Here is a 23,335-nt window from a genome sequence, read left to right as displayed (position 1 = left end):
ATAGTAAGACATAATGTCATAAAAAGCTCATACTACAATAAGGCATAAAAACTTCATAGTCGGTATAAAAGTATCAAAACGTTGCAATATAGTAAGACAGAAAAACGGCATAGTATAGTAAGGCATAAAAAGTGTCATAGTATAGTAAGGCATTAAAGGTCATAAAAAGGTCATAGTGTAGTATGGCATTAAAAGGTCATAAAAACATCATACTATAATAAGGCATATAAATGTCCTTGTATAATACATCATAAAAACATCATACTATAGTGAGGTATAAAAATGTCATAGTATAGCATAAAATGGTCATACTACAATCAGGTATAAAAATGTCATAGTTTAATACATCATAAAAACGTCATACTACAATAAGGCATAAAAACGTCATAGTATAATACATCACAAAAACTTCATAGTAGGTATAAAGGTATAAAAATGTCATAGTATAATAAGACAGAAAAACGTCATAGTATAGTAAGGCATGAAAAGTGCCTGCCATAGTATAACAAGACAAAAATGTTATAAAAAGGTCATACTATAATAATGCATAAAAACGTCACAGTATAATGCATCATAAAAATGTCATAGTATAATAAGGCATAAAAAGGTCAGAAAAATGTCAGTTTAGTAAGACAGAAAAACTACATAGTATAGTAAGGCATAATGTCATAAAAAGCTCATACTACAATAAGGCATAAAAACTTCATAGTCGGTATAAAAGTATCAAAACGTTGCAATATAGTAAGACAGAAAAACGTCATAGTATAGTAAGGCATAAAAAGTGTCATAGTATAGTAAGGCATAAAAGGTCATAAAAAGGTCATAGTGTAGTATGGCATTAAAAGGTCATAAAAACATCATACTATAATAAGGCATATAAATGTCCTTGTATAATACATCATAAAAACATCATACTATAGTGAGGTATAAAAATGTCATAGTATAGCATAAAAAGGTCATATTACAATAAGGCATAAAAACATCATAGTATAATACATCATAAAAACGTCATACTATAATAAGGCATAAAAACGTCATACTATAATAAGCCATAAAAACGTCATAGTATAATACATCGTAAAATCTTCATAGTAGGTATAAAGGTATAAAAACGTCTTACTATAATAAGGCATAAAAACGTCATAGTATAGTAAGGCATAAAAAGCGTCATCGTATAGTAAGGCATTAAAAGGTCAGGAAAATGTCATAGTATAATATGGCGTAACAATGTCATAAAAAGGTCATACTACAATAAGGCATAAAAACGTCATAGTATAATACATCATAAAAGTATATAGTATAGTAAGGCATAAAAACGTCAAAAAAATGTCATAGTATAGTAGGGCATAAAAATGTCACAATATAAAAAGACAAAAAGGTCATACTATAATAAGGCATAAAAATGTCATAGTATAGTAAGGCATAAAAAGGTCAGAAAAATGTCATAGTGTAGTATGACATGAAAACGTCATAAGAACGTCACAGTATAGTATGGCATAAAAATGTCACAGTATAACAAGATAAAAAGGTCATACTACGATAAAGCATAAAAACGTCATAGTATAAAACATCACAAAATCTTCATAGTAAGTATAAAGGTATAAAAATGTCAAAGTATAACAAGACAAAAATATCATAAAAAGCTCATACTACAATAAGGCATAAAAACTTCATAGTCGGTATAAAAGTATCAAAACGTTGCAATATAGTAAGACAGAAAAACGGCATAGTATAGTAAGGCATAAAAAGTGTCATAGAAGGCATTAAAGGTCATAAAAAGGTCATAGTGTAGTATGGCATTAAAAGGTCATAAAGACATCATACTATAATAAGGCATATAAATGTCCTTGTATAATACAACATAAAAACATCATACTATAGTGAGGTATAAAAATGTCATGCTACAATAAGGCATAAAAACATCATAGTATAATACATCATAAAAATTTCACAGTATAGTAAGGCATGAAAACGTGATAGTATAGTAAGACATAAAAGAGTTATCGTGTAATGGATAAAAACGCCATAGTATGACAAGGCATAAAAAATGTCATAGTATAGTAAGAAATGAAAGAAGGGAAAAAAAAAAGAAAAATCATGGTATAGTATATTATAGTACGGCATAAAAATGTCACAGTATAACAAGACAAATTTGATAAAAATGCAAGTCATAAAAAGGTCATACTAAAATAAGGCATAAAAATGTCCTAGTATAATACATCTTAAAAACGTCATACTATAGTAAGGCATAAAAATGTCATAGTATAGTAAGACATAAAAAAGTCATAGTATAGTAATACAAAAAAACATCTTAGTAGGCATAAAAACGTATAGTAAGACATAAAATACGTCATAGTTTTCTAAGGCATAGAAGGTCATAGTATAGTAAGGCATTCAAACGTCAAAAAAACGTCAAAGTATAGTAAGGCATAAAAACATCATATGTATATATAAATATCTCGTGGGGCATTTTGACACAGATGCTCTAAGGAGCCACTTTTCTTATGTCTTGTACTGGCCTTGATAATGTGTTTATATAGTTCGACAGGGGTGTCGTTGGTGCCACACAACAACGCAACAAAGGAAGTATCAATAACACTAGTGTTCTCTTGTAAAGGTTTACAATTTAATGAAATTCTTAAGAACCTAGTATACAAATGTGTTGATAGATTCATATCCATGTATATCTCTGAATGAGAAACCTAAATCAACTTCAGGGCATAGATTGATTTGTCCTTTGAGATAGAACAGGCATCTGATATTGAAATAGACCAGAAAAATACCCTTTTAAGAAAACTTTGTAAAGGCTTTTTGGCAAATGTCCTAATTTGATATATAATGCAAGCACATAAACAATAAGCAATCACCAAATATTTATATAATGTATATCATAATTGGGAGGTTGCCTATATTGCAGAATATCTGATTAATCTTTTTACCTGTTAAATTAGTACATATGCTCATAAAAAGCTTGGGCAATGAAGGAAAATGTGAGTTAAAGATTGGCACCAGAGTGTTGTAGATGTTTTCAAGCTTACTTTGTATGCTGATTCAGCCTTTAACAACCTGAGAGACAAAGGGTGTACAGATTATTGAGGTCAGGTTATAGTCCTCCAGACATCTGTCTCTCTGTCTCTCTTCAGCCCTCCCTCTCTTTGCTGCTAAGCCTGACGGGCTCCAGCCCACTTAATATCTGTGCGTGTTCTTTGGTGGGGGACAAATAAATTAAATTAGACTGATGCAAAGCATTTTGGGGTCATACCTGAAAGTAGAGCAGCACAATCAACAATCACTCACATGAACTGGATTGCACAAAATTCGTGCTTCTGAGCAGATCAGACAATATTTTCTATAGACAAAGTGGACCATCGCTATAAATACAACTCTTCTGTGTGTCTCAAATGTTATTTGGTGTCTTAACTGTTACGTCAAGGAAGATTAAGGTAATAGGCTTTCTTCCACGCAACCCATGGGCATGTCCTGCACTCACAGGCCTATTTCATATGCTCCTTCAGGAATATGGACACCTTTTATGTCGCATTATATATCGCTTTGGTATCTTATCTCATCTCCCCTGGATCGTCAACTTGTGTGATTGGCTGCTCCTGCTCAGATGATAATTTGGGAAGGTAAGTTACCACTGAAGCTATACAAACCTTTAAAAACAGGTTATGTTTTAGCCATAAACCCTTTTTAGACATGAGTGTTGTCTTAAATGTAACCTGCTAAGCAATGAGAACAGTATCCATAAATTTGTGTAATTGCTGTGTGAAAATTAGCAGTGAAGATAAAATATACACTTGCCATAAGGTTTTCTTGTCTAAACATATCCTGTCTTACCATTCTAGGTCTTTACTATGTATGGAAACCTCCATGGGACAAGTCCCAGAGGATATTCCACATGATTTCACTAAAATCCGAATTGAAAACTGCCACCTGACTGAGTTACCACAAGGATCTTTCTCCAAAGTTAGTCCCTTGGAGTTCCTTTGGCTGAATTTCAATGAGATCACCCTGATGAACATTAAAAGCCTGGAGGGGCTCTCCAGACTGACTGAGCTCAGGCTACAAGGGAACAAGCTGACTTCAATTCCATGGACAGCCTTTCAGGACACACCGAAACTCAAGATTTTAGACCTGAAGCACAATCAACTGGATGTCCTACCTGAACAGGCCCTGAGACACTTACCCACCCTAACCTACTTAGATTTATCCTTCAATCATCTTAGTGTCATATCCAAAGATGTCTTCATGAATTGGCCTCTTTACCAAACTGCAGAGAAAGCATGGGGGAAAGAAGGGCTGGTTTCCAATGTGGTTTTGGCGCTACATGACAACCCCTGGTTGTGCGATTGTCGCCTCAAAGGCTTTGTTGAATTCATCAGGACAGTCGGCCCTCCCATCATTCTGATGAACTCTTATTTGATGTGCTCAGGGCCCGTCTCCAAAGCAGACAAGTTTTTCCACGAGATCCAGTTGAAAACATGTATGAAGCCAGTGGCTTCTGCCCCAGAGACTAACATCACTTTACCTCTCGGCGCAAATGCAACTCTCACATGCTTAGTCAAGGCTAGGCCGGGCCCGACCATTCAGTGGATATACAGTCTGAAGATTATAAGAGGATTTGCTGGTAAGATTTTTATTTTTATTTTATTACAGCCATCCATTAAACTGTTGTGAACCTGCTGTGGGAGCACTTATATCTTGAACCTTTCGGCTACATCTGCTTTATGAGAACATGTGGCAACAATACCTTCTTGAGGGTTACCTTACCATGTCTTTTACCAGACCTAAACAAGCCTCTGATTTAAAAGCAGTCCACTCTGATGCTCTGTTTTCTCCTTTCAGTTTCAGAGACTCACATAGACTCAGAGACTGTCAACTCCCAGCTGGTGATTCCCTCTCTTCACCTGGCAGACCGAGGACTCTACACCTGCATGGCCAACAACTTCATTGGCAACTCCTCTGTCGGCATTATGGTTGACATCAGCTCTTCCAACACCTCTGCTCCTCTCCCTCCACCTGTCCCCATGTTGTCGTCTGATGAGAATGCCCACATTGACATCCGCATCGCCAAGCAGACAGTTTATGGTATCACCCTTGAGTGGTATGCAGTGACAGACAACCCTGCAGAGACATGGTTCACCATCCACTTTGGCAAATATGATTCATCTAAAAAGGACACAATCTACATTGGCCCCGGCATTCACAGCTACTCAGTGAGTGACCTGCTTCCTGTCACCAAATACGAGGTGTGTGTGACCCTGAAGAACCATCCGCCGAAGGAAGGCCAGTGCATCGTGTTTGTGACAGGAAGTGACATCAGTGAGCTGGAGCAAAGAGAGAGGCTCATCCACATTATAGTCATTGTGTGCGCCATGGTGCTGGCAGTGCCGGCCGGCATGTTTGCCTGCACCACAGAGGCCAGGTTCAGCTGTGTGGAGCGCTGCGTGGATCTGTGGAAGAAGCACAGGCTGCACAGAGAGAACCTGCAGGGGACGGAGAGGCAGGGCACCTTTGACAGCCTGCAGGCAACCAGCGACGAAGGCCTGTGCAAGGACTCTGAGGAAAAGCCAAAAAAGAGGGGGAAATCTGAGGACAGGCCCAAAGGAGGGAGTGCAGCTCATATGTACTAGAATCAAAGTCAAGAACTGTACATATAGTATATATACCTCTGAGTGTATCCTCAATTTGTGCCTCTCATGTCTTAGTATTACATTTTTAATCGCAGTGCTACACATCAGATTTTCTGAAAAAGAAACACGTAGCGATTTTTAAAAAAACTCAAAAGGCAGTTTGACAAAATTTGGTGCTATTTCCTTGAACCCTCAAAGACTCTTCTCCCCATCTGAATTAATATTAGTATTTTATTTTGTTCGGGGGAAAAAAATAGAAAGAAACATCAATAAGGAAAAATATAGTTGATAGTGAATTCTTCAAATTTGGGTCGAGTTGTACAAATTGAGCAAGAACATGTCATTTCCAGCTATCATCACATTGGGAAACAGATAAAGAATCTTCTTTTTTCTTTCAGTGAAGCAAACAGAGTATTGTTGCATCCAGATGGTGATAAGAACCTCTGATACTGGAAATAGCTTGAGAATGGCAGTAAGTTTTATTAAATGATCTACTAGGTTTTGTCAAAGACAGTCAGGTATTTATCTTTCAGAAAACTGAATGCTTACTGTAGCTCTGTGACTTGAATGTAATGGTAATATGCGGGAGGCACAAACTGAGTATATATTCAGTATATAGTCACCCTGTAAATATAAATTTCAAGCTATCAGCTCTAAATGGAGATGCCTTTCTTCCGTATTATAGGGAGAGTTTGCTACTATTTGTGTTAATGTACTTGTACAGGGGGTTTGTGCTAAAATGCATTTGATATTTCTTTGAGTCACTTTTTTTCTTAATGTTTGATACTGAATACAAAGACATGTACTCATAAATTTAAAAAATGTAAATAATCAACACTGTATGTATTTCTTTGTTAGCTTCACCAAGCTAAATTGTAATGGAGTGGATTGTGTGTGGGTTTATGCTCAAGCACATTATATTTATTTTTTTTTTTTAAAAAAAAGCTCTTTTTTCTATTGTTTCTTTTTACAGACTCCAGATTTTCTGTCTTGTAATGGAATGAAATGATGGTTTATGTGGATTAAAGAGAATTCAAAGACGAATGCTGAGACATACTGTGATTCTTTTTTTTTTATTTTTTTTTAGCACAATCACTCAGAGGATTTGTTACATAAGCAGTGTTTTCCCGTGCATTTATACATACACTCGTAAGAAGATTAAAGTGATTTTCTATCTGAATCCTAGTCAGCAGGACATGATATTTCCATTTAATGACAGCTCTGAGCTCACAGCGTCTGTACATCAGCTGCACAGGCAAATAGAGAGTGTGTTGTGCTTTCTGTTAGTTTTGTTACGTATATGATGTTTAGTCAATTCATACCCACAATGGCATCACTGCATCGATTGTTTTATTTATATATACATATATATATATAAGGATTAGGCCCCTATATATATATATATATAAATAAACATTTTTTAACCGATAAATGAACAGACGTTCATTATTGCTATATATGATAGTGTAAAATATACGAATATAAAATGAAAGTATAAAGATCTTTTCTACACTATATAATATTTTGAGCAATGTTGAAAGAAGTACTCTGATCCTTAGCTTAAGTACCAATACAACTAATAAAATACTCCATTGCAATTACAAGTCCTGCATTTACAATCACACTTAAGTCAATGTACAACTGTATTATCAGCTAAATGTACTTTAAGTGTCAAAAGTAAAAGAACAGGCCCCTGTGACTAAATAAAATTATACCCGACATGAGATTAATACTGATGCATCAATGTATAAGCAGCATTTTACTGCTGTTGCTGTTTGCATCGGATCCAGTTTTTACTACTTCATATGCAGTTATGCAGTTTTGTCCAGTGTTTCCAAACCTAAGGATTAGGCCCCTTCTAAGGTTCAAGAGATAGTTTTGTTGTGATAATTCTGCCCCTCTTTGAGGCTTTTCTCTTAAAAAGTCGCCAGCCAAAAATGCTGGGAACCACTGGTGTAATATTTAATAAAACACTGAATTTCATAAGATTGTTAAACATATGGATTTGTGTAAAATCTTAATTGGCATTTAAATGTACAATATTTTCTTCTCAAATGTAGTGGCGTATAAAGTAACCTTAACTAAAGTAAAAAATTGTACTTATGTACAGCACTTGAGTAAATCTACTTAGTTACTTTCCAGCACTGGTTTGCAGTTTAGAATATTGGCATTTCAAATTAATATAGAGTTTACATATATTATTATTTATTAATATTTGTTGCCTTTGATTTACCATGTTGTTTACACTGAAAACATTACATTCTTCTCCACAGAAAACTTTAGTTTATCAAACTAAAATAATATAAACTTAAAATTAAGTGTTCTAAACAAAACTATTATAACAAATCTAACCCGTGGACAAAAAGGAGCATGAGCATGACCAATTTATTTTCAAATATTTATTCAAAATCAAGACAGTACAAAGACGGTACAAATAAGTTATAGGACCAGGCAATTGTAATTTACAGTTAGGATATATAGTTTATCTCAACTTATTTAAGATAGTTATAAGTTAAGATATAGTCAGATACAAGATATTTATTACAGAGATTAAACTGTATGTGCCTACATTTGAAGGCATTGGAGCGTAACATGGAAAGTAACTGCATGTGGACCCTAAATGTTCGACACAGATTCTACATATAAACATGTATATCTATAAAGGAAATGTCCAAGCAAGTTATATACATGCAATCTGAGCTTGAAAATCTCAAGCAGACGACTCATTTTTACCAACAATATCCCATGAATGGAGTTAGATGGTTTCGTTTGTATTTTCTGTTATTTACTGCTGCAAGATACAACTGGGAAATGTACATATCTTGTCATATACAGTATGTGTATTCAAAATAAAGAAAATAATACAGCGCTGTACATTTAAATTGGACCCATGTCAATTTATATAAAAGCATTTTTCTAGAATCACAGTCAAATAAATAAAAGCAACTCAGCTTGTGTTACTGTGAAAACCTACAGTGGCACATTGTAATCATACAAAAGAGCAACTTCTCAGCTTTCAAGCGGCTGAACACAGTAAAAATATTAACACACAGGTCCTTTAGCACTTTATAATAAGCAGTGGTGTTCTTCCTGACTGTGTCATTCAGCTGCACATGTTTGGGTTTTTTTTTTAGGATTTATTGAGTGAAATCCTAATTCAGTGTTGAAAACACCACAGAGTTTTGGAATATTATGTTTTTTAGGAAGTTATGCAACTTATGTATACACAGTAAATCTTTGTAATCCTCTCTCTCTCTCTCTCTCTCTCTCTCTCTCTCTCTCTCTCTCTCTCTCTCTCTCTCTCTCTCTTTCTATGGGCAATTTACAGTGGTTGCTTCTTAGTGTTCAGATGATGTAATCCTCAAGATGGCAGTGTGGTGAATTACCTGCTGCACCACCGACAGACTCCAGCTCTCGCCTCTCTTTCCCTAAACCAGGTCAGCAGTGAATCCCACTTAACATCTCACGTTAAGACATAAACACCTGTAAGCCTTCCTGTTGTACCCTTATACCGTTTACCCATTGTTATACCTAAAGATAGGCCCACCTTACCAGATCATCACGAGGTTCAGATGAGAACTCTGCGACAATAGATGAGCTAAGAGCAGTAGAGTCGTCGAAGAATGGACTGGACAACCTTAAACAAGACGTTTGTGTTAATAATAACCTTGGTTGCTCTCGATGATTTTCTGCTCCAGCTTCATCTTAAGCTCCGACACTAAAGCAGAGCTTATATTTCCCTCTTTGCGGCGACTAGATTTAGCTTTCTTTGAACCTTTGGAGGCCAGCGCGCCAGATATTGTTGGGACCGCCCGGGGCCTCTCACTGGGCCGTGTGTTAGATGGAGGTGGAGGGGGAAGAGAAGGTGCACTGGGGGGTGGAGGCTTCGGCCGGGGGTTGCCGGTGTTCCGGTGGGGGCTTCTCTCTGGGTCACCGATGGCGAACTTGTCTGCAGGGTGGTTGAATGTGATACCGGGCATCTTGAAGGTCCAGGGCTGCTGGTCCCTGGGTCGCCTCCTGATGATGCGACGTGCCGGCATGATCCTGTTGGACTTTGAGTTGCGCATGTACATAGCCGTAGAGATCAAAACAGTCACCCCTACCAACATACTAATGATAACAGTGACCATGCCTAGAGCTTTCATTGGGTTGTCTCTACTTTTCATTAAAAAGGCTGCCATAGGCCCCTTGAGAGGAGTCTGTAAAAGAGCACAAATAAAATTGTTTAAATCAAGTCCAATGGACTGAATCAAAGCGTTAACGTAACATTTGCCTGAAGCATGCAAGCATGAGAGATGGATGAGCAAAGCACTGACAGAGGAGGCCCAAACAACATGTCTACCGACAATGTAACACTTCCGCACTCGCACTCAGTCACCCTCAGTCTTCCTCTGTCCCACAGTACAGGACTGCTGATGCGAAGCTAAGAACTAAGCACAACACTAGTTGTCGGGAATGCGTCTGGCAGTGCGGTGCATTAGGATTTGTCTTTGGCATGTGACTGATGAGGGCTGAAGAAGAATGATGACAGTTCATGAGACCAAAACGGACTGAAGTGCATGTTTGTGTGAGAAAAATAGAGATTAAGTGAGCAAATCCAGGTTTAAATCCCAAGTAAAAGGCTCCATCTTAGTCACAAATATTCCGAGTCATGCTCTTAAAAAAAAAAGCAAGTATTTTAAATAGTGAAAGATAGGATGATGGTATCGTAAAAATCCATACTATATTATGAGAAATATATATCATTTATAACATTTTCCAATTTAAAAAAATAAAACGGATAAAAATATGGAAAAAGAAAATAAAATATCTTATTGTCATATTATGTGCTCCAGTACTCTTTTACAGACATAAGTAAAACCAGTAAAAAAACAGGTATCAGTTATTTCTCACTTGACTCTGCGGATCACTTTAATGTAGTTACTCTCAGGGTTGATTCGTGACTTTTTCACTGCATTACAGTACAGGATTGTGGATATGCAGATTGTTAGTAAAATGAGTGAAGTGACAAGGCTGAGACAAATTCCAAAAACAGTCAGCGGACGCTTGCTGAGGCCCATGAAGTATGAAACAATTCGACCTTTGATCTGAAAAGCACGATACACAACACAGAAACAAAACCAAAAACGCTGAGTCATGTCATGAAGAGTGAGAGGATGAATACATAGTGAAAACATGAAGTATTAGAAAAAATATGGGTTTATGTTAATGAGGACATGAGGTAAATGAAATGTGGCAGGCTGAAACAAGGAGGCTGAATTAGCAGCTGCATAGCATGACAACAATGTCATTTATCCTCTCTTAAACTGCTTGAATCTACAGCTCAGGCTTGGAATAGAAAGCGCTGCAAGCATGCTGCTAGTCAGAGCGGGTCTTACCGCCTCGGTGATGTCGATGTTGACCACGGCTGTCGTGCTGAAAGACGGAGAGCCCCTGTCCCTGGCCTGGACCACCAGAGACCACTTGCAGTCCTTCTGCTTGGTGATGTTCTGCACAATCTCCATGGACTTGATGTACGGCTTCAGCTTGATCTCACCGGTGTCAGCGTTGATATCAAATGCATTGTCAGGATCGGCTGTCATGATGGAGTACTGAATGACGTTGTTTGGAGACTCTGCGTCGTCATCTACTGCCTGTAGAAAGAAGCAGAATAACACAAAATTTCAAAAGCCTGCATACTGGATAATATTAAGTCAATTTATTAATCGAAAGTCTAATATTTATAATATATGACTTCATTCAGTTTCGAATGAAGCTCAGTTGCTAAGCGAGTTTTTACAACATCAGGATGGTGGATCAAATTAAACTACAGTAAAGAGAATTGCTTTTTAATATTGGCAGTCCTGGACTTCCATACTATGATCTCTAAATGTGTGATCACAAACAGAGAGTGTTTTTACCTTTCGATTTTGAAATGTATTTTCAGTACAATGCAAGAATGTTGCAGCATCATGTATGTACCTCTACTCTGACAGGTATGCCAATGATCATGGTCTTCTCCAGGAGTTTGTCATCAAATTCTGGAGAGTGGTCATTCATGTCGAGGACGGTGATGAAGACTTCGGCCAAGCTGTACTTCCCCTCCGAATCCTCAGCCTTGACGTAGAAGTTGTATTTAGACCTGACCTCTGCGTCCAGGCTGGTCCAGGGCTGCGTGGAGATGACGCCTGATGACGGGTGGATGGCAAACCTGCAGGTTCAGAACGGTTCAGACGGCGTATGAGTCACAGCCACAGCTGTCCATTCTGTGTTAAACACATCCCACTGAACCAAGTGTTTCTAAGATAGGCATCTTAATTCACAACGCAAGTGATATTTACACTATATCACGTACTGTGAATCTCTACATGACTCACTCCCTTAATAGTTCACTCTAAAAAGCAGATTTCTGTCCTTTATCACAGGGAGCATGTTGTAAAAATATATTGATGATGATGTATACAATTTATTAATTATTTGTTTTTAAATATGTTTCTTTTTCATATTTCCTATCCCTTTTTTTGCCACTGTAACATGTGACTTTCCTCCCTGAGGATCAGTAAAGCCAATGATGTTATTTGTCTGTTGATTCATATTAACCTCTAGTTTTATTACTTTTTCCAGGTAACTACAGTTTTGTCTTATCAGGTTTGTACATTTATAATTTCAGGTAGATTTCTGTTTTTGTATTTTTTTTTGCTGTATTTGTCAGATAACTCAGTAACTACTGAACAGAGTCCAGTAACATTTTACAAAATGTTATAATAGGCCAGCAAAGTAAATGTTAATAATGTTTGGTTGCATCTGAACTTTTTGTTTCATTCACATTAAATGAGATACAAAGGCAAAAACCTTTTGACATTCTTTCTGGATCCCTTTCTTAAAGACATTTTTTTGTTTTTATCCAATTCTCACCAGATTCAGTAAAGAAAATATTCGGATCAATTTGGATTTGAAGGATTTTTAATTTGTTTTTTCATACTGTACATTATTCTAATAACTTTTTGCCAGTTCTCATGGAAATTTTGACATTTTTATTTTTTTCTTTCAAAGAACTTATGCATAGAATTTGAGATTTTCTGACTTCCCAGTGGTTGAATTAAAAACAGACATTGTGGCAGGCGGCAATACACGCCCTGCCACGTGATAGACTGCACCGATGTTCACCAAGATTGTTCAACATTTTTTATCAAACAAAATGTTCTGCCTTCATAACAACTTCAAACATATTATAATAATGTAAGTATTTCACACGAAGGGCTGCAAAAATAACAAATTTATACAGCCTTTGGTGTAGGTTTGTGCTTGCTTGTTCATCATTGGGCTTACTGCCATTTTATTCAGCCGTCTTCTCCATCTTGTTTTTCACTGTGAAAATTCACAAGTTGCCTTGAGACTGATAACTTTCGCACAATTAACTCAGGTCGCTGCCTGCAGACTAGCATAAATTCTCACTTTTCCTTCACTGCACGCTGCCTTGCTTTTCAAAGCTGCCGTTTCTGTGGCTCCAGCTGTCACATTGCATGTTAATTGGCTCTCCCTATGTGAGACGGGCCAGGCTGTCTATTTTTAACTCTCCAATCCAATTAGGAGATTAGCCAGCATCTTGCAGCCATTTTAGAGCGGGCTGTTTGTGCAGCAGAGGGGCCAATCAAACTGGTTTCCTGCTAACCTCTTCGATCAAAGAGAATCAAGACTAGTGGCCTGTTGACTGAGTTTACCAAACACCCCGAAACCTCTGAGCAGCCTTGAGTTGTACCATAAAAATAACTTGTCACTCTATGAAATATGTTGGAAATGCAAGAGTTAAGTATCTGATCAGAGCAAACCTAAACTGGCAGGAGTGAAAGGTTTGTACTTACAAATCTGATCCTGATCCATAAATCGTGTATTTGACTTCACCCCAAGGCCCCGAATCTGGATCATTTGCCTGGAAGGACAGAGATTAGAAGATGAATACTTATAGCTCTTACAATAAAGTATGAAAAAGGTACACTCTGTAAACAAGAATATCTACCAATCTGATCAATTTAATTAAGTATAGTTACACACACAAGCTAAGTGAAGGTGTTTAGATGTTTTTTTTACTGGAGCTGATTGAGGACGACCAGCTAGGGTCTTAAGCTCATGTAGAGTGGGTGGGGCAGGCTATAAGTCTCTTCCTGTTGTGAGTGGGGATGGACTCGTAGGTCAGCATGATTAACCTTGGGGCAAAATTAAGCTTTTTATTCCACGTTGCATAGCTTGGACATATTGCCTGGCTGCAGGATACACAGCTACAGTGGAATAGAAACGATGAGACAAATGTGCCAATATTTCTATTAATAATACTCCCCACCTGAGGTATAACAGAAAGCACATGCCAGGATGTCACATGCAGACATGGATTTCATAATGAGGAACAACAAAAACAAAGCCAGGGACCGCTGACTGTTTTTTTGCCCCCCCTGGTGAGAACCTTGCTTTCCCCTAAAGAACTGCATCGAGTAATATGCATTCATTGGAGGATTGATGGATTATATAATCACTTTGGTTAGGTCAGAGCAGAGTTTAATCGTGATTGACTTACCGTTACAGTCGCAACGCTGGAGCCTCCAGGAGAGTTCTCAGGGACCCTGGCGATGTAATACTCGGATGTGAATTTGGGGATGTTGTCGTTTGTGTCCAGCAGGTTGATGACTATGTCAGCTGTCGCACTGAAGCGCTCAGGAGTGTCGATCTCCACTGCCAGCAGCTGTAGACAGACACATGCAAAGTGTGGTTAAATTAGTTCTCAAACGTTTAGTTGATTAACTGATTGGTTTATTGACAAACAGCCACAGAAGTGGCTCTGCGAGGCAGTAATGCTCATTGTTAAGAAACTGTTAGATATCAAAATTAGTTTTTAATATTTACTTGTCATGGTAAAATAAAAGTAAATGTAATAACTGGCCAGAGGGTTTTTATTACATGAGAAATTAATAGATTTGTTAACATTTGCTAACATGCAAAGTAGTACTGCTGTGACTTATGGTAATGTTATTAATTCTTAAACTAACTGGTCATCAATCAAAGTATCAAAGTAAAGTTCAACCTGCTGGTGGCACCAGAGGAAGGATATAGGAGACATTTTAGTCTGGACCAAAGTGACGGACAGAAAGACCTTCGCCATCCCTTGAGCATAGCCAAAATTTATCAACAACAATTTTTCTCAACAATAAATATCTCTGGATTTTGGGCTGTTGGTCAGAGAAAACGAGACATTTAATTCATCGTGAAATATTGCTGTCAGTTTTAGGTAAGTAAGGCTAACCTTAAAAGAAAGGGTTGGTCCCTTTTCATAGTCGATGCCAGATGTGTCTTCCACAATGATGGTCACCTGTGCTTCATTGAGGACCGTCTGGGGAACCACTCGCAGCACGCGGCTCGGCCCCACAAGCCTCAGTTTAAATTTAGCGTTTGCTCCCTGCACAGCAAAACAAACAGCGGAATGTAGGAAGGCTCGTCAGACTCAAGATGACTTCAGCAAACGTGGGGGGGGATTTTAAAAACATGTGGCAGATAATGTAACAGGAATCATTGAGGCAGGAGGGAGAGAATAAACATGAAGGCATCATGAGCAACATTTTCATCTTCAATTAATGAACAGATTTTATGAACATTTTTAAATGGTGTTGTATAAGTGCTCATACTTTAAGGCATTTGGGCAGATATTTATGCAACATTGTACCCAGAGGTATTAGTGCATCTGTCAGTAGAGGAGCAAACTCAACATGACAAGGCAGCATTCAGTAGAAAATTATTCGAAAACCAGCTCTTGTCCAGCACATCACTGTACATCTAAAGTGAGAATGTGGGAATAAAGCTACCTGATCGGAGTCATTGACGGTGATCTTAAAGCCCCGGAGGATCTCTCCTGCAGGTGGATGCTCGTACATGGTGACCTCGAACTTGCTCTGTTGTCCATTTTCTCCGTAAAAGGTCGGAGGGTGGTTGTTGAGATCCACCACCCGGACTGTCACCGTGGTGATGTCGTAGTCATCAGACGGCTGTTCGTTTGGTCCGACCTCAGATGCCTGGGGTTAAAAGTTACACCCATCAACAAATTCAGCGGTAAAAGCAAATCACCTTATATGAGATGATGAATTAAACATTACCTTGACTATAATTTCATATAATTCGTTTCTCAGCAGAGATGGATACGTTGTCAGGGTGATGCATCCACTGGTGCTATTTATATTAAAGACACCATCACTACCTGAAAGGTGAGGACAGAGGTGGTAAATGTGACAAACAACAAACACAGTACACAAGGCAGCTCACACTGGAATTCATCTCTTGATCTATGTTTCTTACCATTCATAATGGAATAATGTATGGGGTTAGGATTGCCTTGATCTCCGTCTTTAGCATAGACAGTGAATATTTCAGAACCCTGGGAAAAGAAGAAGAAAAAAAGAAACTCTTTGTAAACAAAATCAATGCCCTGATCGCCGTTATGTTGTGTAGAGAATCAGAGGAGGACTTACAGGAACTGAGACTTCGTAGACGTAGCCAAAGTAAGGGGTTCCCACGAAGGATGGAGGCATGTCTTGGGCATCGATTACATTCACTGTTATAGTGGCTGTGGAGGTCAACACCTGATGTTTCCCCTTGTACTTTCCTCCTCCATCCTGAGAAAACAAATGTACAATTAATCATTATCCACACATTTAGTTGATTCTTCTGTCCAAAGAAATGTATGATAAAATAACAAAGGTGTGGTTATGGACATTTTCATTTCACATTTGAAATGATGTGATCTTTGAGTGGGCAGGCCCATGAGATGCATCTGCTACCACAAGTTCTTTTTAAAGAAAATATCTATTTTAACCAAAAGCTGTTTTTACTCTTTTAACAGAACTAAATGTTTGGAATAAAATTAAAATAGCTAAGATTAAAGGTTTCCACTGGCTTGGAGAAACCAAATGCCTTTGCTTGAAATTGAGAAGTTTGGTTTCTATAAACCAGTCAAATAAAATCACAAAATAAAATGAAATATTGGCAGTACATATGTTTATTTTCAAAATGGTTTGGTAAGATTTTATCAGGCACGTTGGTAGGATGCTTCACTGTCTTTAAAATTGGATGTAAATCTCCTCATCCTCAATTTCAATATAATTGGAAACACTGGAATCTGTAATTCCATTTGCATGGCTATGTTAATGATGCTTTCATGCTTCAGTAAGTGCGAAAGATGCAGAGACCGTTCTCTGTGTGGATATAACGCAGTAATGACTTCTCTCAGTTTAACCATTAGTGAGTTCAACTGACTGACTGAATTGATGGAAACGATTAAACCAAAAAATGTTATACTTGTATATTATCATGGTTTTAACGTCTGAGTATCTGATGCTATTTACCCAGTGTCATATATCAACAGAACATTAGTCTACAGACACACAGAGCTGAGGTACACTTCAGTTTAGTCCCACTGGGAGCAACACCGTCAGGACTCCAGGTTCCTGCGCTGCTTTGTTTTGCCTTGTTTCATGTGCAGAAGTAGATCGCACACCATTAAAAACCTTCCAGTTTCCGAGTAATTTTAATTTGACGACCACCAGAATAAGAGAAAGGTTATTGGGGGTTATTCAAAAACTTTTGTTTTAGCAAATATTTGATTAATGCCCCAGTTTAGGTCTCGGCATCAAGCTGTGTTAACTCCCAAAAAGTAATGTAATCAAATGCAACAAATGGCAAAAATATATGACTTGAATGTTGATAAGATGGATGAATCTGAAACCTGTTGCTCACAGGGTGAATGTGTGTTTAACAGCGACCTCTCACCTTTGCGACCACCGTCACAAAATGTGTCGGGGTGGTCTCGTAGTCCAGAGTCTCGCCTGGTTTGACTCTAAGGATCCCGCTGTGCCCATCGATGGTGAACTTGGCGAATGGGGAGGTCTGACAGGATAACAGCAGACACATATTTCAGTCTCGCTTGAAGTCAGCCATCGAGTGCAATCAAGCCAATTTCTAATCACTTTTCGACACTCCTCCATCGAGATAGTTTTGTCACATAGTTAACACATGGACAGTTACAAGTACTGTGCTGTCAGCTGTTGGCCCGGACCAAACCTAAGCCCTTATTAAGCCTTCAATGCTTTGCTCAAATGTAATTGAAATTTAATCCACTAAAGTAACACCATTTTCAGACTGCTCTCTGGTATGAGATTAATCTTTCCCCTACAAACACTCTCCCATCACTCAAATGCCCTTTTCCTTCCTCCACATGGCGGCACAGCTCTCATGATGTCAGCTCGACCTCTGGTCTTACACCCTCCATGTTAGGGCCACACCAAGCCAGTTAACAGTATCACCATGAGGATAACAATGGTGCAGTCGCAATGATAAAAATAACACGCTTTTTTAAAGAATGGATTACGAAGTGGAAATTGAATCTAAAGATTAAAGAGCATCAATAAAAAGTAAATGCAAAAGAGTAAAAAGATGAAAATAGAAACTAAAAAAATAAATAAATAAATAAATGCTCGCTCATGCTATTAAATAAGGTTTTGGGAATTGAGAGGATCAACTTGTTGGCAGACTTCAGGGTGAAGTCCAGGGTCCAGGAGTTAAGAGGTCCAGAGGTACAGGCTGAAGCCAAGCTATTAACAGCTCTATGTGTGCTTAGTAAAATCTTACAAATGAGCCTGAATTCAACTGGAAGTCACGTGCAAATACCAAAAATAGCTGTAACTGTTTTAGCCTAGGTTACTTTAGGTCACTTTTCCATGCACATGTTGCTGTAAAAGGCTAGCTGCTGCATTTTGGAGAGAGCTTTTTTTTTTTTTAGCTTAATGCCAGAGTAAAGATAGATGCAGTAGACTGAGTGAGACAAAATAAAAGTATGAATTACATTTTCTTTGTTACAAAGTTCAACCAGAAACATGTGGATAAATCTTTTCACCTGAGTTTGAAAATCAAATTTTGAGTCAAAATAAGCACCAGGATTTAGTGCTTAAAAAAATCAACATGAATCATCCAATGTGCTCCTACAGTTTAGTGGTAACCTTGGAAAAACAGCCTTGGGGAACCTTGTTTTACTTTACTACAGCTGTGCATCATCTGCATAACAATGAAGCTGTAAAGTCACCTGTAGATAATATGAGACGCTGCCTCCTGAGCCCATATCCTTATCCACGGCTTGGACTCTGTAGATGCTACTTCCCGGAGTAGTGTCCTGATAAAGAGACAAAACATTTTATAACAATGAAACCCACTTTATTCACAATTATTATTATTATTTTTTGACTCAGCTGTAAGGTTTAGAGCAAGGGCTTCATTGAATCACTTATATTATATAAGGTGTATTTGCTTGATAAACTGCACCTCTGGGATATCAATGATGAAAGGCAGGTTTTGAAATTCCGGTGGTTCATCGTTGGCGTCCGTGACAAACACTCTCACTGTTTCAACAACCTGAAAGCAGGAACACAAACTCTCAACCACAAATAAAAATCACTACAACAAATAATTAACTGGAAGTGATCACAAAAAGATCATTCTATATATTTAAATACATTCATTTCTCAAGTCCACATCGTAGTTATAGTAAGTTTCCTGCTGTTTGTTTCCATTCTGTCATAGCACATATTTTGCAGGAGCAGATATTGTATATGTATATGTTTATATCTATTTATTTTGTTTTAATTCACTATTATAATGTTATAGCCACAACTGTAAAAACATGATGGGCTGGAGGTTATGAAAGTAAAAATGGTGTTATTCATTCACAAGTCAGTATGAACAAAAATGTATCATATAAATACTAAGAACTTACTTTATTTCTTCCATCTGTGATGCTCACCAGAACTGAGATTTCACCTTGTTTCTACAAAGAAAAAGGTAAATGTCACGCTGAGCCACAGTGGTGACAGACTTTCAAAACATGAGTCTCTTTAAAAGGCTCACCTCTCTGTCGAGCTCCTGAATTAGAGTCACGTTTCCAGATTTGGGTTCCACCCTAAAATATTCTTTGGAGCCCTTTTCAAAAGTCAGACCATATCGTACCGGGTCCCCCTCTGGATCTGTGCCATTCAGGATGTATATCTGTGTACCTATGTGGAAACAAATGACAGACCGAAACAGAGAATCAGTGCAGCCTAAACAGGACATTTCTACATCCACTAAAATCATGCAGTGAAGGTGCAAATGCCTTTGTTTAATTCAATTTTAGTTTCTATGTGTTTTCTTATTCAGTGTAAATGACACATTTGATAATCAGGTCATGATGAGCCACCGCCCATTTGTTTTCTTCCCGTAGGTCTTGACGTACGTCACAATCCAAAAGGTATTACAGTGATTAACTGGAGACTCATAGCTGTGACATAAACACCTTTAAATTACACTGAACATCATCTCAGAATGAAATTAAAAAGTGACTGTTAAAGTCCTCATCAGACTTGCATGTGAGACCTACCAACTGGTGTGTCCTCAGAGATGCTGAACAGGGCCATATTCCCATTTGTACTGCTTGGTCCATTATCATAAAAATATGGAGCATAGTCTGATTGCCCTTTAAGGAAAAACAAATAAACATGCCGCAAGTTATTCCAGTAAAATAGAAATTAGCAAGCCGATCCATATACTATACAAATGTCACACAAGTCACATAGATGTATCTACACTTTGTTCTAAGGGAAATGCTTATGTAGTTAAGTGATAACTGTTGCACTCACTTGCTAAAAAGGACAGGAACCGAAAGCAGGGAGGAGGAGGAAGGGCATGATTATGAACAGGTTTGTATTTAAGTTACTACTATCAAAATACAAACAAACACATAACCACACATTTAAATATGAAGTACAAGCAGCAAGAGCAGTCTACACTAAGATGTACAAGCCCCCAGTGTGTTAGGGGATTAACCAGATAAGAGCAAGGCAAGAAGTCTTTACCACAAACAAAGATGAAAAGAAAAAGGAAAAAAAAGCCTACCCAAGGTGAATTGAAGCAGGAGGAGAAACAGCAAAGCATGCGTTTTCTTTTCTTTCTTCATCCTGGAGGGGAGGTAAGGCTTGGCTGGCTCATGTGGAAGGCTTAGTGGAGGGAAAGCGAGCAGCGAGTGTCGTGCCCTTTCTGGAGGCGTCTCAGCAGCTCAGGAGGAAGAGGCTGGGACAAGATTCTCAGGCACTAATCCAGTGACGCATCCCTTCCCTCCGCAGACATCTCCTTCCACCAGGCTGCTCTCACTCCGATTTCTCCTGGAAAAAGCTACACATCAAGGGAAGGGAGTTGAGGTTTCACACAATGCGGCGTGATCATCACACCTCTGCACGTGTGACAATGTACACATGGGGCACTTGCATCCATGATTACTGTGAAATCAGAGACTTTGTGACATACTATGCTTCTTTAGACTTACAATGAAGCGTTTGAAATCTATGATGCTGTCAGTATTATATCCAATGTACTCAAGTTTATCATCCTTTCTAGTTGTGTGCTGCACATTTGTTTCTTTGTTGATTTGCAGAGACACATGGCACATTTGGCTCCTTCCACTGCTGTTTTAAAGGGTTTCAGCAAACTCATTAGTCACATGTAGTAAGTCCCACTGGCCTAAGCTTCCTGCTCTCCTTGGCAGCTCACTGACCAACACAAGCCTGAGCTGTACTTGTGGATCTCTGATGCACTTACAGCCAAGAGGCTTTCTTTGGCCTTTGCAGTCCACTTTCCCCAGGAGACCCAGTGACCTGTCAATCACTGCGCCTCAAGACACACAACATGGCCCCATGAGGGTGTGTTGTTTGATTTTAAATCTTGAGCTGCAAGCCTTCTTCACATTTTCAGTTCAGTTTTAATGTGCGTATGTCATGTTGCACACAATGTTTGCCACTAAGCACAAGTCTAAAACTGTAAGACGTCCTTCTGGTGTGAATCATTTGCAGATTAAGCTGGTGAAAACCAAAAAGCTGAGCTCAATTCGGGGGCACAGCCCAAAAATAAACAGCTGATCTGATTATAAAAAAAAAAGGAAAGAAAAAGACGTGTGTGACGTTTGGATCTTGCAACCCTCCACGTATCTGATGACGATCAAAACCCTGAAACGTCATATTCTTTATTTTTGAACACAATTTCCACTTTGCCCTTGGGGGGGTTTTGCACCTTCTTGTTTTTCAGCAGTTGTCATGTGAGCGCACGTTCGCTGGCGAGGTTAGTTCACTTGATTGACTTACTCACTTCGAGGTGCAGACTTTTGCTCTCCTTGTATTCACAGGTATAAAAATAGTGTCTGATGTTCAGTGACACCCTCACATCTGACTGGTTGGCAGCCAATGATAAATCTGCTCTGTTCATGAAAATAAACGAAAGAAACCGTGGACTGCTCAGTGTTTATACTGGAGTTTGACAGTGAAGACACATGAATTAGATGTTACTCAAAATCAAAAATGTAAAGATGTTTAGTGATTGGATTACCTTTACTGATTTACTATCATATAATAATCATAACATTGTAATGCTACTAATTGTATATTATCGGAAGGTTTAATTAATGATTTTTCTGTATCTGTAAAGGAACTATTTACTATGGCTTCCAGATAAATGTAATGGAAATAGCTTATTTTTAAAGTAGAAGGCCTATATTTACTAAATATATATATATATATATTATATATATAAGTAGCATTAAACAGAAATACTCAAGTAAAGGCAGTGCTTTGAGCTAAATGCCAGCTTTAGCATGCTAACATACTGATATTTAATGTTTATCATGTTCGTTTAGTGTGTGTAACTGTGGGTGGTCGCGGTGGTTGGATCACTCACACTTAATGAGAAAAAAAACAGAGAGAGATAATAAACTTTCTGAAGCAGCTTCAGTTAATCATTAGTTGCTGATGTAAATATTTACACCAATAATCAACATAAGTATGAAAATAGTTAACTGTGTAAACAATGTAAATTTATTTTAAATAAATTAACTTAAATACATGAAATACTTTTCTTCTAAATATTACAGTGTCTTTTCATGCTAATATTTGCTAGTTAGCACTAAACACAACATATGCTTGAGGCCTGGTGATGGTGCTAGAGTTTAGTTCAGGGGATTGAAGGCAATCCATCATATAGTTGTGGAAACATTTCACTAAGAGCCATAAACCTCATGGTAGCACTAGAGGAGAAGTCAGGGGATCACCAAAGTTATGAGGATTCATCAACATGAATGTCTGTGCAAACTCTGAAGGCGATATCTCCAGTAGTGGTTAAGATATTTCAGGGTGGACCAAAGTGGTGGACTGACATTACCAAAATCTAAAATTGAGCTGAAACACTGCACAGTGAAAGGTTTAGTCTGATATGAAAACAACCTACAGTGCATCTCTGTGCGATCATAAGACAAAGTGCTTTGAGTTCTTAAGGTATTGTGGGTAAAAATGGTCAAACTATAACACACACACTGACTCAAGCTTTCGTTAAGCAGTAAAATCCCTGGACCCTAACCAAATATTGGTCATCAATCTGAAAATGACTGACAGAGGGCAATATTTATCCCCAGTAATGGCAGCTCTCCGCATGCTGAGGCTTTCCCCCAATATCATCCATTATTGCCCTTTTTATCCCTCCCATCTGCAAGGTTTTTAAATTCACAGTTTATATGAATCATAACGATCCTAAACATGAGCATGATCTAAGAGATTTAAACACTGCCTGGCAGCTGTGTGCTCCACGTGTATGTGCTTTAATGAAGCACCTGCATATTTACA

At 38.1% G+C, this 23,335-nt stretch overlaps 2 protein-coding genes across 2 annotated transcripts; one reads left to right on the top strand and one right to left on the bottom strand.

Moving 5' to 3' along the window:
• The first annotated feature begins 3,848 nt into the window (after positions 1–3,848).
• Positions 3,849–5,905, top strand: LOC130162780 (leucine-rich repeat, immunoglobulin-like domain and transmembrane domain-containing protein 2). Its single transcript, XM_056366591.1, has 2 exons — positions 3,849–4,630; positions 4,849–5,905. Exons 1-2 carry the CDS (start codon positions 3,862–3,864, stop codon positions 5,634–5,636), a joined length of 1,557 nt encoding a protein of 518 aa, XP_056222566.1. The 5' UTR covers positions 3,849–3,861; the 3' UTR covers positions 5,637–5,905.
• A 2,121-nt stretch (positions 5,906–8,026) lies between these two features.
• LOC130162038 (cadherin-related family member 1) lies at positions 8,027–20,823 on the bottom strand. The gene is made up of 18 exons (XM_056365475.1): positions 20,571–20,823; positions 20,315–20,317; positions 20,056–20,151; positions 19,548–19,693; positions 19,417–19,467; positions 18,966–19,055; positions 18,730–18,816; positions 17,421–17,537; positions 16,124–16,267; positions 15,951–16,029; positions 15,752–15,852; positions 15,464–15,670; positions 14,908–15,060; positions 14,185–14,349; positions 13,478–13,545; positions 11,598–11,826; positions 11,015–11,269; positions 8,027–9,835 (listed from the first exon to the last, which is right to left on the bottom strand). The coding sequence occupies exons 1-18, from the start codon at positions 20,629–20,631 to the stop codon at positions 9,293–9,295; spliced, it is 2,595 nt and encodes an 864-aa protein (XP_056221450.1). The 5' UTR covers positions 20,632–20,823; the 3' UTR covers positions 8,027–9,292.
• Positions 20,824–23,335: the final 2,512 nt, after the last annotated feature.

Source organism: Seriola aureovittata, chromosome 21 (assembly GCF_021018895.1).
Source record: "Seriola aureovittata isolate HTS-2021-v1 ecotype China chromosome 21, ASM2101889v1, whole genome shotgun sequence".
In the NCBI taxonomy this organism is placed as follows: domain Eukaryota; kingdom Metazoa; phylum Chordata; class Actinopteri; order Carangiformes; family Carangidae; genus Seriola; species Seriola aureovittata.
This window is presented reverse-complemented; position numbering and strand designations above follow the sequence as displayed.